The sequence below is a fragment of the Scyliorhinus canicula genome, chromosome 14 (genome assembly GCF_902713615.1).
Source record: "Scyliorhinus canicula chromosome 14, sScyCan1.1, whole genome shotgun sequence".
NCBI classification, from domain to species: Eukaryota; Metazoa; Chordata; class Chondrichthyes; order Carcharhiniformes; family Scyliorhinidae; genus Scyliorhinus; species Scyliorhinus canicula.
In genome coordinates this window covers 32,703,297-32,722,798 of record NC_052159.1, presented here as the reverse complement: position 1 = coordinate 32,722,798, position 19,502 = coordinate 32,703,297, and the positions used below count along the sequence as shown (strand labels likewise).

The following is a 19,502-nucleotide window of genomic DNA, read 5'->3' as shown; positions in this document are numbered from 1 at the left end:
ATATCGGCATTCCTTCACTATTGCTGGGTCTTTGATGATTCTAAGCCAAGCACTACAAAAACAGTATTCAGCTTATTCCATTTTTACACTGCAAAAACCAATAAAGAGCTTAACATCCAAATGAATGGCAACAAGTTAAAGCACTGCCCAATTGTAACATACCTTGGAGTGACCTTAGAAAGGACACTGATCTTCTGGATACACCTAAATGCAACTGTCAAGTCCAGAGCACTCACACTCTCATACTCAGTAGCAGAATACTGCGCCCCTGTTTGGTCAAGATCATGACACACACGCAGAGCTTACACCCAACTGAATGCTACCATGTGTATTATGACTGGAACAGTGCGCTCAACACCACTCCCTTGGTTCCCTGTTCTGGTAAATGTCACTCCTCCACAGATATGCCAACTTGCAGTAACCCACAAAATAATGAAAATGCACTGCCCTCCCCCCCCCCCCCCCCCCCCCCCCCCGAATGGCCTATTCAGCCCATTCAATGTACTACTCCTATCAAGAAGACCGATCTGGAAAAACCCTCACAAACAACATCAACGTAAATTTCACCTGGAAAAATGATTGGGAGTCATTGGACATGACAAACAAATACTGGTCTTAAACCAAACCCAGAAACTTCCTGGTTTAACCTTCCAGGGGAAGAGTGGTACACTCTTCATAGGTTCAAGTCCAGCCACAGCCTCTGCTTGGCTAGCCTCCAGAGATGGGACATGAGTGTCATAGAACATAGAACATACAGTGCAGAAGGAGGCAATTGGGCCATTGAGTCTGCACTGACCCATTTAAGCCCTCACTTCCACCTGTCCCCGTAACCCAATAACCCCTCCTAACCTTTTTGGTCACTAAGGGCAATTTATCATGGCCAATCCACCTAACCTTGTGGGAGGAAACCGGAGCACCCGGAGGAAACCCACAAAGGGAGAACATGCAGACTCCGCACAGACAGTGACCCAGCGAGGAATTGAAACTGGGACACTGGTGCTGTGAAGCCACAGTGCTATCCACTTGCGCTACCGTGTCAGCCGCATGTTTCTGTGGGAGACAGTAAACCATGCACCACATCATAGAAGGATGTCCAATCCACAGACTCAGTGGAGGCCTAATCGCAGACTGCACAGCAGGACCAGAAGAAACTGCTTGGCTTTGGGGTGGGGGCAATTATCATAAGTAACATGCCATTGAGAGTGATACTCTGGCTTCAGTTAAATAGATAAGAATGGATCCAGGCAAATGGAATCCCACCCAGCCAGACAACAGCTGAGAGGCATTGGAAGATGATCAACTGTGTCAAAGGCTTCAGGCAGGTCAAAACGGACAAGGGATTAGAGTTTACCTTGTTACTGTTACATAGAATAGTTGCTTAGAATTGGGTTGGTGTTAGTTTGATGCTCAAGTCATGAGTCATATTAACTTGTTGGAGTTGTCAAGCACCAGATCCAAAAGGAAGGGATTTGACGGTTGCCAATGGTGCTGTTCATCTAGATTTCCTGTAAGGAGGTGCTGAGCTTAATTTTATCCTTCAAGAATGGGGGGATATAGTCCAGTAAAAATGTTTTTCATTTCAAACCTGACTCCAAATTCTGCTCTTGGGAGGTGGGTTGATCACTGTAATCTTTTACAGAGGCAGAGTGTCCTCAATTTAAAAGGCTCTTTTTTTTAACCAATGTCGCCAGGTTTCTTGGGGACTCGGGAATCCTGTCAGGTAAAAGGAGGCAAAAAGGGTTGGATCCATAAGGTAGGGGCATTTACAACACTGCTTGTGAGCCAAGCGAAGCAAGCTTACATTAGTACCCTGCCCTGCACGATCTCCAACTCCTACAATTTTCAGCCCAGTCACTGTGCAATTTCTGATTCCTCCCACCTCCCCACAAATTTAGCCCCCAACCTGCACCTGCTACTTGGCTGCAGAAACAAATGGAAGTGAGAAACAGGAGAGACTCTTTATTACACATGTTATACTATTGCACAAAATCAAGATCTAGACCATTGTGTGTACTAAACTATCCTTTCAGTCCTGAAATTAGTCTAGAAATGTATGCCACCTCACTATCAGGCCATCAAAGCATTTTTTTCTTACATGCTGTGTGGAATGAACATGCTTCCACTTTGTGTAGCTGGAATCAGGCAGGCCAATTATGTGAATTAACTCTAACCTCGGCAGAGCACATTGATCTGAGCCTTTAATAATATTAAGTTTACAACCACCAGGAACCGAGGCATACTCTGTAGTGTATTTTAAAAGGAGAACTTTAGTTTTTTTTTCACCAGCAATGCCAAGGTTTGTTCACAAAAAAAAGTGTAAGTGTGGAAACTGATTCTGAAAATACTGTTGAAAATCTTGTAATCTCATAATAGAAACAAAACAACTTTTTCAGTGGTCCTTATTACAAATGTACAGAATCACAAAAAGCAATTCCTAAAATACACTAACAATCTGGTAATGTCATGTAATAAAATTGGCATATAATTCATTAAGATCATCATAAACCAGCAGTCCTGACATTGGGCAATGTCATTGTACATGAAGCTTGAAAAAAATACATTATAGCTTAATTGCCTTTTATTATAGAGTATAGGTGAATGCATATTGTCAGAGTAATTGTAGAAGTATTTAATAGATCTGAATGACAAATCATGAGAGAAATTATAGTTCAGCGTTTGGATGTAAATCAAAGGTACAAGCCCCAGGGGATCTACCATTAATTGAGAATCAGTGCATTCTAATTATTCCTAATTATATGCATAACAAAATATAAGGAATTGAAATTCAGATTTTCTCATCAATCACTGTTTAACCTTTTGAGAACTAGTTGTTTTCATTAATATTAAAAAATAAATAGCTGTGAGTCTGTTTTCTTTCATTCACTCATATAAGTATATTCGGCATTTATTGCCCAACATGAACTTCCCTGCTGAGGTGCATGGGCCATCTCCTGGAACCACTGCCATACAGTAATTTGACAGATTTGTTAGGCCTCTTGAGAGGGCAGTTAGGTGTCAACCATATTAATGAGAGATTGGAGCCGTATATAGGTCAGACAAGGTAAGGTTAGAAGGTTTCTCTCCCTCAAGGACATTACTAAACTTTTTCTATCAATCTGGCAGCTTCATTTCAATTTTGCTGATAGCCGCACGGTAGCACAGTGTTTAGCACTGTTACGTCACAGGTTCGATTCCAGGCTTGGATCGCTGTCTGTGCGGAGTCTGCACGCTCTCCATATGTCTGCATGGGTTTCCTCCGGGTGCTCCGGTTTCCTCCCACAAGGCCCAAAAGATGTGCCGTTAGGGGCTGGTTTAGCACACTGGGCTAAATCACTGGCTTTTAAAGCAGACCAAGGCAGGCCAGCAGCACGGTTCAATTCCCATACCAGCCTCCCCGAACAGGCGCCGGAATGTGGCGACTAGGGGCTTTTCACAGTAACTTCGGTGAAGCCTACTCGTGACAATAAGCGATTTTCATTTCATTTCATTTTCAATTCATTTCATTTCATTTTCATTTCATTTGGACATTCTGAATTCTCCCTCAGTCTAGCCGAGCAGGCGCCGGAATGTGGCGACTAGAGGCTTGTCACATTGCAATGTTAATGTCAGCCTACTTGCGACAATAAAGATTATTAATATTAAAATTGTTTTATTTATTTCAAGATTTTGTTGAACTGAATTCAAATTCTCAAACTGCAACGGTGAGGTCTGAACTCCTGTTTACTAACTGTTACACCACTCGGCCATTCACATAATCACTAAAGTACCCTTTGCGATGACAGACATTGTATCAATGATAGTCACAATTTACCAAATGTGCATTTTATAGAGACATTGGGAGAAATTGAGCTGATTTTATAACAGGGTGCAGTGACAGTGAGCTGAGAAGGTATTTTTCATAAGTGTTACATGGGTCAGTTCTCACAAGGGGTTGTGACATTAATTTAGATAATTTTGAGTTCCAGTGTGAATTGGATGATGAGACGTGACTGCGCAGGAAAACAGAATTTTTAAAAAAAAATTGTCTGTACTTCCAGGTTGAATGTACACCATTTTGTGTTGTTTTTCTTTAAGTCTTCATATATATTTTTTATGAATCACAACCCAGCAGTAACTAAGCTCTCAACACTAAGGAATTATTATATTGGATTGCATGTACAGATAATTAGATAAACCAGAATGTATCTATTTATGTGCCACTAGTATTAGCTATGAGTGCCAATTTGTGGCATTGAATCAGCAGGTCATGGGTTCAAATCCCACTCCTGGGTTTGATACACAATCAAGGCTGACACTTCAGTGCAGTGGAGGGAGTGTTGCATTGTCAGAGGTGCTATGGGCTGGATTCTCCGTTTGGGAGTGTGTTCTCCCGCCGGAGCTGAATTGCACCAGTTTTACAATCTCCACAATCTTCTTGAGCAAGCAGCCTGATAGTGAGGTTCTGCAGCCAGCCACAACCCTCCACCCCCACCCCCACCCACCCCAAGCCGTCCGAACACCCCCACCGCAACCCGGCCCCGAACCCCCTACCCACCACACAGTAGGCCCCCACATCCAAGTAGGGGGGGGGGGGAATGACCCAACCCACCTCCCCAAGGACCCTTGCAATAGTGGGATCCCCCACAGGGACCTCTGTAATAGGGGGACACTTCCACAGGCACACCTGTAATAGGAGGACCCCCCCCCCCCCCCCACTGAGACCCCTGGAATAGGGGGAGGTAAAGAGAGGTAAGTGCAGTGAAATCACACGCTTGAGTGATTGGAATACACTTAGTGCTTGGAATACAGTTACATCTCTTTGATGTGGCCAATGTTTACAAACATTGATGTTACACTTAGGCTGATGAAATGTTGCTGAGCTGTGAAGGGATATGAATGGATCAAAGCTGCAGTTGGTTTGTAGAAGCTGTCAATCATAACCCACTGGAAAGCTATGAATGGCTTGCAGCTAATGGATCTGTGGGAACCAAAGGCAGGTCACAGCTGCTCTTCTTGGAGGACTGGACAGGTGGAGCAGCAAGCTAAGTATTACAGGTATAACATTTCCCTCTCCTTTTGTCTGGACTTCTCTCTAGTCTGTGTAGGGTGGGGTCTGTGTGTGGGTGGAGGTCTGTGGAGGGGGTTCCTTCAGGCAGGGGTCCCTATGGGGGGGTCTCCCTATTACAGGGGTCCTATGGGGGGGGGGCTTTATGAGGGGGTCTGGTGAGGAGGCATGGCAGGCATTGCATTGTTGGTGAGAGGGGCCTGGCCCTGGTATGGTGAACCATGCGGTGGGCCAAGGGGCAACTATTGCCCCCTTGGCCCATGACCGGGCCACACTGTTAAAAACTACAAACGATCTGCGCCCATGTGATTTCAGGCCGCAGGGATTGGAGAATCACGGGAGGCCGGAACATAGGGCGCGGGCCCGCTAAATAGGTGCAAAGACTCATTTGCATTTATTTACATCCCCCCGCCAACGCGCATTATGGACCTCGCTGTTGGGTTGGGGCCTAGTGCTGATCCCAATTTTGTCCCAATGCCCGATTCTTCCTCCCATCGGGGAATGCATTCTGGGTGTCTTTGGACGGGAGAATCCCGCCCTATATCATGAAATATTCCTTGGCACTATTCAAAGAAGGGGTGATCTTTCAGGATCCTGACCAACATTTATTTCTCACTCAAAATCAGTTTACTGTTCGAATGACAATGCTGAGCGCAAATGAGCTGTCACATTTACCTGCAAAGCAAGTGACTACACTTCAAGGAAAGCAATCTGTTAGCTGTGGCATACTTTGAGATGCCTTGCTGTTATGAAAGATGCTATATAAATGCAAGCTCTTTCTGTCTTTGTTAGCACAAAGGAAATCAAATTCTCCTTGGTGCATGCATTTGTCATTGATCAATCAACTATAGCTATCAAACCACAGAACCAGAATAAGTTATTGTCCACATGCACACACGAATATTAGATCAGTAGACTCCTTTCAAAAATATTCAGTCCAACTCAATACTTTTAAAAAGGAGCGGGAAAATTGTTTGATTATGAAAGTCATCAGAGGTCATGAAAGTAGATAATTACTGAATTAATTGATGTGTGTGACCTTGCAGATCAACAGAACTATACTACCTTGGGGATTAAGTATTTCTTGTTTCGTGTCTATGTTTTATGAAAATAACTGTGAAATTAGTACTCTAATGCGCTACATTAAAACTCTGAATTTACAGTTAAGCACTTTACAGGCCATTTTCATAATTTGACCTCCGTGACCAGTGTGAAGCAATCTTGTTCCAAGATTTATTTTAATATTATTTTTTTTTAAATTCTATTATGGTACAAGTGCATCCACACAAATAATTTCCTTCCCTAAATTTATTGCAATGTTGCGGCATTTAAGGCTGCAAGGCAATTTGCTTAAAGGAAGAACTAAACTACTCAGTTCAAATACAAATGCGCTGTGAGATTTGTCCAGATATATGTCTATTGAGCAGCCATTAATGGACGGGCTTTCACCTGTAATCCTGCTACAAAAACCTTTATGTACATTTAAGTGTAAAAATGTCACCTCGCACATGTGAGAAATTTTCTAGAATTATGGTACATGTAAAGTTTTCATGACAGAATAATTTTTAAGTCTGTTTTATATGAATTATTTATCTAAAATGTATCAAACACAATTTTAATGGGAGTATTTTAACATTTCCCTCACCTCCGCCCCCAACCAGCCCCAGAGAAAATGATGTGCTAGCAGATTGTTCTTTTTGATCCTGCATCCCTCCTATCCTAACTAGATTGATATCAAGCCCAGGAATGTTGCCTACTCCAAAGGTGCAGGGTCTGCTTTCAGTAGCAAAGTCCCAATTAGGGCTTAGTGGTGCCGAGCATGACAGTGAAAGCTAGTGGCAGTCGGGATCCTGGCTACAAAATGTTCAGGTAATTAATTTTTTTTTAAAGGTGGACAAGGAGGAACAGAGGCGTTGTCTTGCTCCCCTACAATCTCAGAATTCCCTGCTTTACCACCCCCAACCTGCTCCTTACTGCCACACCCTTTTTTCTTGCATTGACAGGAACCATTTTTATGTACGTCTAATCATAGTCCGAACCCCCCACATGTTTTGACTCCTGCTCATCAATAGTTATGTTGTTTACCCCAGCTTTGGTAGGAGTCAATGTCGAGATTTGCTAAAGAGTGTCAGGTATGAAAATCCCCTAGAGTCTGTTCCTCCAAAGCCAGATAGTTCAGCACCCACTTCTCCAAGTTTGAGTAGCACAGTGGTTATCACTGTTTCTTCACAGCGCCAGGGTCCTGGGTTCGATTCCCAGCTTGGGTCAATATCTGGGCGGAGTCTGCATGTTCTCCCGGTGTCTGCGTGGGTTTCCTCCGGGTGCTCCGGTTTCCTCCCACAAGTCCCGAAAGACATGCAGATTAGGTGAATTGGACATTCCGAAAACTCCCTCAGTGTACTCGTCAGGCGCCGTAGTGTGGCGACTAGGGGATTTTCACAGTAACTTCATTGCAGTGTTAATGTAAGCCTACTTGTGACACTAATAAAGACTATTATTATTACATTTTAAAAAAATATTCATTCAAGCTCTTAAAGATTTTTAAAATAACCTAGAATAATTTTATTGTTTTCAGGTGCCTTTGGAAAAACACAATGGAATGCTCATCTCTAGTCCTACAGAAGAAAGTCCTGAATCCTTGCGGTTTGGCATTAATAATGTTGGATTTGAAGCCAGCCTGAGTGAACTATTCCCTCTACCAGTTTGTATCAGCACTGTACATATCAATATTGTGGGTATGACTTGCCAATCATGTGTGCAGTCAATAGAGGGCCAGATTTCCAAAGTGAAGGGTATTGTTAGCATTCAGGTATCTCTCAAATATAGTAACGCATTGGTAAAGTATATACCTACAGTAATCGGCACCCAGCAGATATGTGAGGCGATTGATGACATGGGCTTTGAAGCATCTCTCACTAATGAAAATGGATCTTCTCTCGAGAGGAAAATTCCCACACCAATTGAAGTTATGGTGAAGTTGGAAGTGGAAGGCATGACATGCCACTCCTGTGTTAACAAAATTGAAGGCAAAATTGGCAAATTGCAAGGTGTAAACCGAGTTAAGGTCAACCTTAACAAACAGGAAGCAATTATTGTATACCAGCCTCGTGTGATTCAACCAGAAGAGCTCAAAAATCAAGTTAATAACTTGGGTTTTCAAGCCACGATCAAGTGTAGACCAGCTTCACTGAAACTGGGTGTGATCAAACCTATTGACTCTCAGGATAGAATAAGAAATAAAACTTTGACGTCCAACAACAAAATGACAAGTTCTACCCACAACATTGTGACAGTAGTTCTCCACGTGGAGGGAATGCATTGCAAGTCTTGCATTGTTAATATTGAAAGAAATGTCAAAGAGCTCCCAGGAGTACAGAGCATCATGGTGTATTTGGATAGCAAAAAAGTTATCGTGGAGTATGATTCAATTTTGACCAATCCAGCATCATTAAAATTAGAGATTGAAGCTCTACCACCAGGAAACTTTAAAGTTTATCTTCCAAATGACATGGAAATGAAAAATGAGACTTCGCTATTAATTCCAGTTACACCCTTATTACATCAATCCAACTGTGATACTGAAGTACACTCTCAAACCACAAGCAGCATCACAGTGATTAATATTGGAGGAATGACATGCCATTCTTGTGTACAATCTGTAGAGAACATGATCTCCCAAATGAAAGGTGTAAATTTGATCAAAGTATCACTGGCCAAAGAGAAAGGGCTGATCCATTTTGACCCAGAACAGACAAACCCAGAGGAACTGAGAGCTACCATAGATGAGATGGGATTTGTTGCCTCATTATCTGGTAGGACAACACTCCAGGTTTTCCTCCTCAACATTTGGAACAATATTCACGTCGGGTGATAGAAATAAAGGTTTACAGAAAGAAGAGGTCATTTGGCCCTTTGTGCAATCTGAAAGCGAGCAATCTAGTCTAGTGCAACTTTTGAAATCATAGTCCATAGCCCTGTAGATCAGTGTTCTTCAATCTCGGGGGCGCGACCCGTCGTTGGGTCGCGGAGCAGTCCTTCGCGGCGCTCCCGATCGCACAAATTCCCGCACAGCAGCTGGCTTTTAATAATGCCGGCTGCAAGTGGCCTTTAAAATGGCCGCGAACATGTAAAAAAAATTCAGCCGCATTACGCATGTGCCGGTGATCGGGCGCGCATGTGCAGTGCGGCCGCTATTTTTAAAAACGGTTGCAGCTTTTTGTTTTACAAGTTCGGGGGTGTTTATTCATTTTATTCATTTATTTTATTAATTTCATTTTTATTTTTTTCATTTATTTTACTCATTTTTTTTTGCAAGTTCGGGGGGGGGAGATTATTCATTTTATTCATTATTTATTAATTTAATTTTTTTTTCATTTATTTTATTCATTTTATTTTTTATTTCTTTTTTACAAGTTCGGGGGGGGGTTTATTTAATAAAATATTACTGGAAAAAATGCAGAACTTTGGACAGATGGAGACTCCATACTTTCCGACACCGGAAGGCTTCACCTTCATCCAACAGGTTCCATTTGAGGAGCGTGTACGAGGCCCAAAGGGACCCAAAACCATTTCCTCCATTTTTATCAGCAGCACACAAGGTAAGAGAAAATGGTGGGTCACTCAGTTCGGCCAGCGTGGTTTCGAAGGTCAGCCGGTGTGGATCGTGAAGGTCGGCCGGCGTGGGATGCGAGGTCGGCCGGGTTGGGTCCCGAAGGTCAGCCGGGTTGGGTCCCAAAGGTTGGCCGGTTGGTAAAAATGGGTTCCTGGAAAAAAAGTTTGAAGGACACTGCTGTAGATTACAGCATCTCAAGTGCATATCAAAGTGTTATATTCTCAATGCATTGAGTGTTTCCACCTCTGCCACACTTTCTGCCAGTGAAGTAGACCCCCACCATATTCCGGGTGAAGAGTTTACCCAACTCCCCTCTAGTTCTTCTACCAGTTAGTTAGATCTGTACCCCCTCACTAGTGACTTTGCTGCTAACAGAAATAGGTCCTTCATATCCATTCTACTCTTCAATGTTGCATATCTCAATAAAATCTTCTCTCAGCCACCTCTGCTACAAATAAAACAACTCCCACCTATGGAATCTTTCTTCATAGCTAAAATTCTCCATTCCCAGCAACATCCTTGCAAATCTTTGTGCCCTCCCTCGTGTGATCACATCCTTCCTGTGGTGCGGTGACCACAACTGTATATGGTGCTCTAACTGCGGTCTAACTAAGGGGAGGCAGTAGCGTAGTGATATTATCGCTGGACTAGCAATCCAGAGATCCAGAGTCATGCTCTGGAGACCCGGGTTTGAATCCCACCATGACAGAAGGTGAAATTTGAATTCAACAAAAATCTGGAATTAAAAGTTTAAAGGGTAACCATGAAACTGTTGTGAATTGTTGTAAAAACCCATCTGGTTCACTAATGCCCTTCAGGGATGTAAATTTGTCATCCTTAATTGGTCTGGCCTACATGTGACTTCAGATCCACAGCAATGTGGTTGACTCTTAAATGCCCTCAGGGATGGGCCCAGCTCGCGACGCCCACATCCCATGAACGAATTTTTAAAAAAATCTTGTGTTTATACAATTCTAGCATAACCTCCATGCTCTTGTATACTGCGCATTGACTAAAGGAAAGCATCCCATATGTTTTCTTGACATTATCCACTTGTCTTCCTACCTTTTGGGATCTGTGGTCATGTACTCAGAGGTTCCTCTGTTCTTACATGTTTCTAAGTATCTATCATTTATTGTGCATTTTCTTGTATTGTCTTCCCCAAATACCACATTTCACAATTCTCTGGATTGAGTACCAGTTGAAACTTCTCAGGACTTGGCAAGTCCGTTGATATCTTTCTGCATTCTACAACTTTGTTTTTAAAATATTATTTAATGGAATATGGGTGTCGCTGGCTAGGCCAGCATTTATTCACCATCCCTAAGAAGGTGGTTTTTGAGAAGGTGGTGGGAAGTTGCCTTCTTGAATTGCTGCAGTCCATGTGTTGTAGGAACACTCATTGCTGTTAGGAAGGGAGTTCCAGGAATTAAGGTGGTGGATGGGATGCCAATCAAACAGGCTGCTTTTTCTTCGATGGTGTCAAGCTTCTTGAGTGTTGTTGGAGCTGCACTCATTCAGGCAAGTGGAGAGTATGCCTTGTAGATGGTGGGCAGGTTTGGGGAGTCAGGAGAGGAATTACTCGCTGCAGAATTCCCAGCCTCTGATCTGCTCTTGTAGTCACATTATTTATAAGGCTTCTCCAGTTCAGTTTCTGGTCAATGGTCACTCCCAAGGTGTTGATAATTGGGAATCCAGTGATGGTAATGCCATTGAACGTCAAGGGAGATTGTTAAATGCTCTCTTGTGGGAGATGGTCATACCCTGGCACTTGTGTGATACAAATGTTACCTGTCACTTGTCAGCCCAAGCCTGAATATTATCCATGAATATGGACATGGAATGCTTTACCATCTGTGGAGTAATGAAAAATGCTGACCATTGTGCAATCATCAGTGAACATCCCCACTTCTGATCTTATGATGGAGGAAGGTAATTGATGAAGAAGCTGAAGATGGTTGGGCCTCGGACACTACCCAGAGGAACCTCTTCAGTGATGCCCTGGGATGCTGAGATGTTTGACTTCCAACTATCATGGCTATCTCTCTTTGTGCTAGGTATGGCTCCAACCAGTGAAGAATTTCCCCCACTGATTCCCATTGACTCCAGTCTTGCTCGGGGTCTTTGATACGTGATGAAATGCTGCCTCACCTCCCCTCTGGAATTCAGCTTTTTTCCACTTTTGGAGCAATGCTGCAATGTGTTCAAGAGGTTAGTAGCCCTGGTGGGACCCAAACAGAGCATCAGTGAGCAGGTTATTGTTGAGTATGTGCCAATTGATAGCATTGTCAACAACAACATTCATTACTTTGCTGATGATCGAGAATGGACTGATGGGGAGATAATTGGCCAGGTTGATTTTGGCCTGCTTTTTGCAGACAGGACAGAGCTAGGGAATTTTTCCCATTGCCAGTAGATGTCAATGTTGCAGCTGTACTGGAACAGCTTGGCTAGGAGCGCAGCTAGTTCTGGAGCAGAAGTCTTCAGAATCTTTGCCGGAATCTTGTCAGGGCCCATATCCAATGCCTTCAGCTGTTTCTTGATATCACTTGAGTGAATAAAATTGGCTGAAGACTGACATCCATAATGATGGGGACCACAGGAGGAGGCTAAGATCCACCTGAAGATGGTTGTCAATACTTCAACCTGTCTTTGCATGATGTGTTGGGCTTCCCCATCATTGAGGATGGGAAATTTGTGAGCCTATTTCTTTTAGTTGTTTAATTCTCCACTTCCATTCATGAATAGATGTGGGAGGATTGTAGAGTTTAGATTTGATCCGTTGGTCGTGGGATTGCTCAGCTTTGTCTATTGTATGCTGCTTCCACTGTTTAGCATGCGAGGGGCTTTCCACAGTAACTTCATTGAAGCCTACTTGTGACAATAAGCGATTATTATTATTGTCCAGTGTTGTAGCTTCACTAACATCCCCATGGGCAGATGCAACAGGTAGATTGGTGGGAATTAGGTCAGGTAGGATTTTATTCTCTCTTGTTGGCTTCGTTACCACCTCCCACAAATCCAGTCTAGCAGCTATGTCCTTCAGTAATGGACATTGATGTCCTCCACCCGGAATATATTCTGTGCCCTATCCACCTCAGTGCTTCTTCCAACTGGTGTTAATGGTAGAACATAGAACATTCCAGCGCAGTACAGGCCCCGGTAGAGTACTGATTCATCAGCTGAGGGAGGAAAATAGGTCCTAATCAGCAGGTTTCCATGCCCATGTTTGGCCTGATACCATGAGACTTCAGGGTCAGGAGTCAATATTGATGACTCCCAGGACAACTCCACCCCCCCCCCCCCCCATTGTGAAACCGTATACCACTGTGCCACCACTTCTGGTGGTTCTGGCCTGCCAATTGTGATTTGATAGAACTGGGTAGCGTATTAGGCCATTTTGGAGTCAACCAAATTGCTGTGGGATCTGGAGTCACTTGTCACCCAGACCAGGTTGGGGTGGCAGAGTTCTTTAAGACATGGACCAGCTAGGTTTTTACAGCAATGGTTCTGTGGTCACCATTGGACCTCAGTTTCAATGCCAGATTTATTAATTGAATTAAAATTCCTGGTGGGATTTGCACCCATGTTCGTGGAGCAGAAGAAGCCTGGGCCTCTCGTCCAGGGGTAAGGCGTGGCCTCTCCTTTATTCCCGCGATAATGCACACAGGATCTGAATATATACTATTCCAGGAAAAGGAAGAGTGAATGCAGATTGTCGGTTTTAAAACTAAATAGTTTATGATGGGTGATTTCCCCCTTCGGTTCAGGATTTTTTAGACAGGCGCATAGGGATCAGAACGGCGCAGGCGCACCCGGGCTGCACATGCGCAGTTGTCCTCCGCCCTGGCGTTTCACGCATGTGCAGCAGCGAGGCGCACGTGCTAAAACAAAAGAAGCGCGGCGGGCGCGGGAAACGGTTGCTAGGCACCTGGAACGCCGCGTCAGCTGTTACAAAGTTTGTATTTGAGCGGGTGCGAAGGTTCTGCAGAGTCGGCTTCACGGCAGCATGGCGCAGGAGGGAGGAATCAGAGAGACGGGTTTGTGCAAACATGCAACTGAGCGAAGCCGGCGAGAGAGAGAGAGTTAGGAAGGGCAATGCACGCTGGTCACCCCCCCACCCCCAACAACCCCCCTCCCCTCCAACCAACCTTCCCCCCCCCCCACTCCCTCACACCCCCCGTTTCCTGACACCTCCCCCTCGCTCCCTGACACCTCCCCCTCGCTCCCTGACACCTCCCCCTCGCTCCCTGACACCACCCCCGCTCCCTGACACCACCCCCCCCGCTCCCTGACACCTCCCCCCCCGCTCCCTGACACCTCCCCCCCCCGCTCCCTGACACCTCCCCCCCCGCTCCCTGACACCTCCCCCCCGCTCCCTGACACCACCCCCCCGCTCCCTGACACCTCCCCCCGCTCCTTGACATCCCCCCGCTCCCTGACACACCCCGTTCCGACGCCCCCCCCGCTCCCTGACACCCCCCCGCTCCTTGACACCCCTGCTCCCTGACACCCCCTCCCGCTCCCTGACACCCCCTCCCGCTCCCTGACACCCCCCACTTCCTGACATCCCCCCCGCTCCCTGACACCCCCCCCGCTCCCTGACACCCCCCCGCTCCCTGACACCCCCCCGCTCCCTGACACCCCCCCCCGCTCCTTGACACCCCTGCTCCCTGACACCCCCTCCCGCTCCCTGACACCCCCCACTTCCTGACATCCCCCCCGCTCCCTGACACCCCCCCGCTCCCTGACACCCCCCACTCCCTGACACCCCCCCCCACTCCCTGACACCCCCCCGCTCCCTGACACCCCCCCGCTCCCTGACACCCCCCACTCCCTGACACACCCCCACTCCCTAACACCCCCTCTACTCCCTGACACCCCCCCCGCTCCCTGACACCCCCGCTCCCTGACACCCCCGCTCCCTGACACCCCCCCTCCTTGACACCCCCCCGCTCCGACACCCCCCACTCCCTGACACCCCCCCCGCTCCCTGAAAACCCCCCCCACTCCGACACCCCCCTCCCTGACATCCTCCCCACTCCCTGACACGCCCCCGCTCCCTAACACCCCCCCACTCCCTGACACGCCCCCTCTCCCTAACACCCCCCCACTCCCTGACACCTCCCGCCCACGCTCCCTGACACCTCCCGCCCCCCGCTCCTTGACACACCCCCCGCACCCTGACACCTCGCCACTCCCTGACACCCCCCGCTCCCTGACACCTCTCACTCCGGTCCCTGACATCCCCCCTCCTTGACACCTCTCCCCCGCTCGCTGACACCCCTCGCCCGCGCCCTGACACCCCCCACCGCTCCCTGACACCCCCCACTCCCTGCCACCTCTTGCCCCCGCACTCCCTGACACCTCTCCCCCCCGCTCCCTGACACCCCCCCACTCCCTGACACCCCCCCACTCCCTGACACCCCCCCACTCCCTGACACCTCTTCCCCCCACTCCCTGACTCACCCCCCCGCTCTCTGACACCCCCCACTCCCAGACACCCCCCACTCCTTGACACCCCCCCACTCCCTGCCACCTCTTCCCCCCCACTCCCTGAGACCTCTTCCCCCCTACTACCTGACTCACTCCCCCCACTCTCTGACACCCCCCACTCCCTGACACCTCCCCCACTCCCTGACTCGCTCCCCCCACTCCCTGCCTCATTCACCCCACTCCTAACACCTTTCCCCCACTTCATGATGCGTTGCCCCCGCTCCCTGACACATGTTCCCCCCGCTCCCTGACACATGTTCCCCATACTCCCTGAAGCATTCCCCCCACTCCCTGAGGGGTGTTTCCCCATTCCCCAATGCCTTTCCCCCACCCCTGATTCATTTCCCCTACTCCGTGACGTGTCCCCCTCCTCAAGCTCCCTGACGTGTTCTCCCCTTCCAGTCCCTGATGCTTTAACGCCTCCTCGATATCTAAAAATGAGGTGCCAATCTGGACTGCACAGCCCTACACGCATGTTGACCAGCAAAGGCACCAACCTGTAAACAGAGCTAAGCAATCTGATAACTATTATAATAATAATCGCTTATTGTCACAAGTAGGCTTCAATTAAGTTACTGAAAAGCCCCTAGTTGCCACATTCCGGCGCCTGTTTGGCGAGGCTGGTGCAGGAATTGAACCCACATTGCTGGCATTGTTCTGCATTACACGCCAGCTGTTTAGCTCACTGTGCTAAACAACTATTGAATGATCAAACCTTTCTAGTCCCACCACAATGAAGATGGATAACTAACATGGTGCCACGTACATTAATATTCTCGAAGAGGGAACTCAGTGAATTTGAACCCTAACCACCCCCCCCCCCCCCAACCACACACATCCTCACCCATCTTGATCATCAGCAAAGTCGAAGTAGGTGTCGTCAGCAAACTGATCAAATAGCACCTGATCCTTAATTTTTACTGAGGGGTTCACCAGGGCCTCTTGACTCCAGACTTCATTGTACCCTTTGTCCTTACATGAACAAAAGAACTGAATTCAAGAAGTGAGGTGAGAGTAACTTCTCTTGACATCCAAGTGGTATTTGACTCAGTATGGTACCAAGGAGCTGTAGCATAACTGGAACGATGGGAATCAGGGAGAAAACTTTCTAATGGTTGGAGTCACACCGAACAGAAAGGAACGTACTACAGACGCTGGAATCTGAAAGAACCAGAAATGCTGGCAAAGCACTGCAGGTCAGGCATCAGTGGAGAGAACAGTGAATGTTTCAGCTTGACCCTTCATCAGAACTAGTTCTGACAATGATGTGGTTGTTGGAGGCAAATTATCTCAGCCCCTGCAGGCGCTCTTGAAGGTAGTGTCCTAGGCCCAACCATCTTTGAAATCGCATCAATGACCTTTCCTCCAGCATAAGGTCAGAAGTTGGTATGTTCATTGATGATTGCAATGTTCAGTTTCATTTGAAACTCCTTGGGTAAGGAAGCAATTTGTGCGTACATACAGCAAAACCTGGACAACATTTAGACTTGGGCTAATGTGTGCCACCAACATGATTTGCCACTGAAATACCAGTTGATGACCATATTCAACAAGAGAGAATTTACCCATATTTCCTTGACATTTAATAGCATTACAGCCATTGAATGTTCTACGATCAACTTATTGAGGATTACCGCTGACCAGAAATTTAACTGGACTGGCGACATAAACACTAATAACAAGAGCAGGCCAGAGAGTGGACATTCTGTGGTGGGGGACGAAACCCACCTTCTACAAGGCACAATTCGGAGTGTGGCGGAACACTGCCCACTTGCTTGGATGAGTGCAGCCCCAACAGCATTCAAAGCTTGCCACCTTCGCTCCCATGTTTATGGTTCCTTCCATCTCCACCTGCCAATCACACTGCTTACAGCTCCCCCAGCTACTGGATCACAGTGCCCCCTTCACCATCCAAAAGAACCACCTCGTACCCATACGTACCCATCCTCGGCAGCTACATTGGATGGCTGATAAAAGACCTGGCTTAATATTGGGTCAGACATTCTTCTGGGGTCCTGGGGCCACAGGATATTGCTCCCTGAAAGTAGTCCTTGATATGCCCAAATGTGGTTTTTAAAAAAAAGATTTGAGAAGAGCTCTGATCTGATTTGAAAGTAAATAATGCACTTGTACAAACTTATAAACCAATTGTCGATCTGGTAATTGGAACATAAGAACTAGGAGCAGGAGTAGGCCATCTGGCCCCTTGAGCCTGCTCCACCATTCAATGAGATCATGGCTGATCTTTTGTGGACTCAGCTCCACTTTCCGGCCCGAACACCATAACCCTTAATCCCTTTATTCTTCAAAAAACTATCTATCTTTACCTTAAAAACATTTAATGAAGGAGCCTCAACTGCTTCACTGGGCAAAGAATTCCATAGATTCACAACCCTTTGGGCGAAGAAGTTCCTCCTAAACTCAGTCCTAAAGCTACTTCCCCTTATTTTGAGGCTATGTCCCCTAGTTCTGCTTTCACCCGCCAGTGGAAACAACCTGCCCGCATCTATCCTATCTATTCCCTTCATAATTTTAAATGTTTCTATAAGATCCCCCCTCATCCTTCTAAATTCCAACGAGTTCAGTCGCAGTCTACTCAACCTCTCCTCATAATCCAACCCCTTCAACTCTGGGATTAACCTAGTGAATCTCCTCTGCACACCCTCCAGTGCCAGTACGTCCTTTCTCAAGTAAGGAGACCAAAACTGTACACAATACTCCAGGTGTGGCCTCACTAACACCTTATACAATTGCAACATAACCTCCCTAGTCTTAAACTCCATCCCTCTAGCAATGAAGGACAAAATTCCATTTGCCTTCTTAATCACCTGTTGCACCTGTAAACCAACTTTCTGTGACTCATGCACTATCACACCCAGGTCTCTGCACAGCGGCATGCTTTAATATTTTATCGTTTAAATAATAATCCCGTTTGCTGTTATTCCTACCAAAATGGATAACCTCACATTTGTCAACATTTTGTATTCCATCTACCAGACCCTAGCCCATTCACTTAACCTATCCAAATCCCTCTGCAGACTTCCAGTATCCTCTGCACTTTTCGCTTTACCACTCAACTTAGTGTCATCTGCAAACTTGGACACATTGCCCTTGGTCCCCAACTCCAAATCATCTATGTAAATTGTGAACAATTGTGGCCCAACACGGATCCCTGAGGGACACCACTAGCTACTGATTTCCAACCAGAGAAACACCCATTAATCCCCACTCTTTGCTTTCTATTAATTAACCAATCCTCTATCCATGCTACTACTTTACCCTTAATGCCATACATCTTTATCTTATGCAACAACCTTTTGTGTGGCACCTTGTCAAAGGCTTTCTGGAAATCCAGATATACCACATCCATCGGCTCCCCGTTATCTACTGCACTGGTAATGTCCTCAAAAAATTCCACTAAATTAGTTAGGCACGACCTGCCCTTTATGAACCCATGCTGCACCTGCCCAATGGGACAATTTCTATCCAGATGCCTCGCTATTTCTTCCTTTATGATAGATTCCAGCATCTTCCCTACTACCGAAGTTAAGCTCACTGGCCTATAATTTCCTGCTCTCTGCCTACCTCCTTTTTTAAACAGTGGTGTCACGTTTGCTCATTTCCAATCCACCGGGACCATCCCAGAGTCTAGTGAATTTTGGTAAATCATCACTAGTGCATCTGCAATTACCCTAGCCATCTCTTTTAGCAATCTGGGATGCATTCCATCAGGGCCAGGAGACTTGTCTACCTTTAGCCCCATTAGCTTGCCCATCACTATCTCCTTAGTGATAACAATCCTCTCAAGGTCCTCACGTGTCATAGCCTCATTTCTATCAGTCACTGGCATGTTATTTGTGTCTTCCACTGTGAAGACCGACCCAAAAAACCTGTTCAGTTCCTCAGCCATTTCCTCATCTCACATTATTAAAACTCCCTTCTCATCCTCTAACGGACCAATATTTACCTTAGCCACTCTTCTTTGTTTTATATAGTTGTAAAAACTTTTACTGTCTGTTTTTATATTCTGAGCAAGTTTACTCTCATACTCTATCTTACTCTTCTTTATAGCTTTTTTAGTAGCTTTCTGTTGCCCCCTAAAGATTTCCCAGTCCTCTCGTCTCCCACCAATCTTTGCCACTGTGTATGCTTTTTCCTTCAATTTGATACTCTCCCTTATTTCCTTAGATATCCACGGTCGATTTTCCCTCTTTCTACCGCCCTTCCTTTTTGTTGGCATAAACCTTTGCTGAGCACTGTGAAAAATCGCTTGGAAGGTTCTCCACTGTTCCTCAACTATTCCACCATGAAGTCTTTGCTCCCAGTCTACCTTAGCTAGTTCTTCTCTCA

At 46.2% G+C, this 19,502-nt stretch overlaps 1 protein-coding gene across 1 annotated transcript in view; it reads left to right on the top strand.

The window, feature by feature from the left end:
- LOC119977551 (copper-transporting ATPase 2-like) overlaps positions 1-19,502 on the top strand; it is a 141,613-nt gene that overhangs the window by 27,787 nt on the left and 94,324 nt on the right. The window contains exon 2 of the mRNA XM_038818623.1: positions 7,620-8,856. Coding sequence (XP_038674551.1) covers positions 7,620-8,856 — 1,237 coding nt within the window. The remainder of the gene's footprint in view (positions 1-7,619; positions 8,857-19,502) is intronic.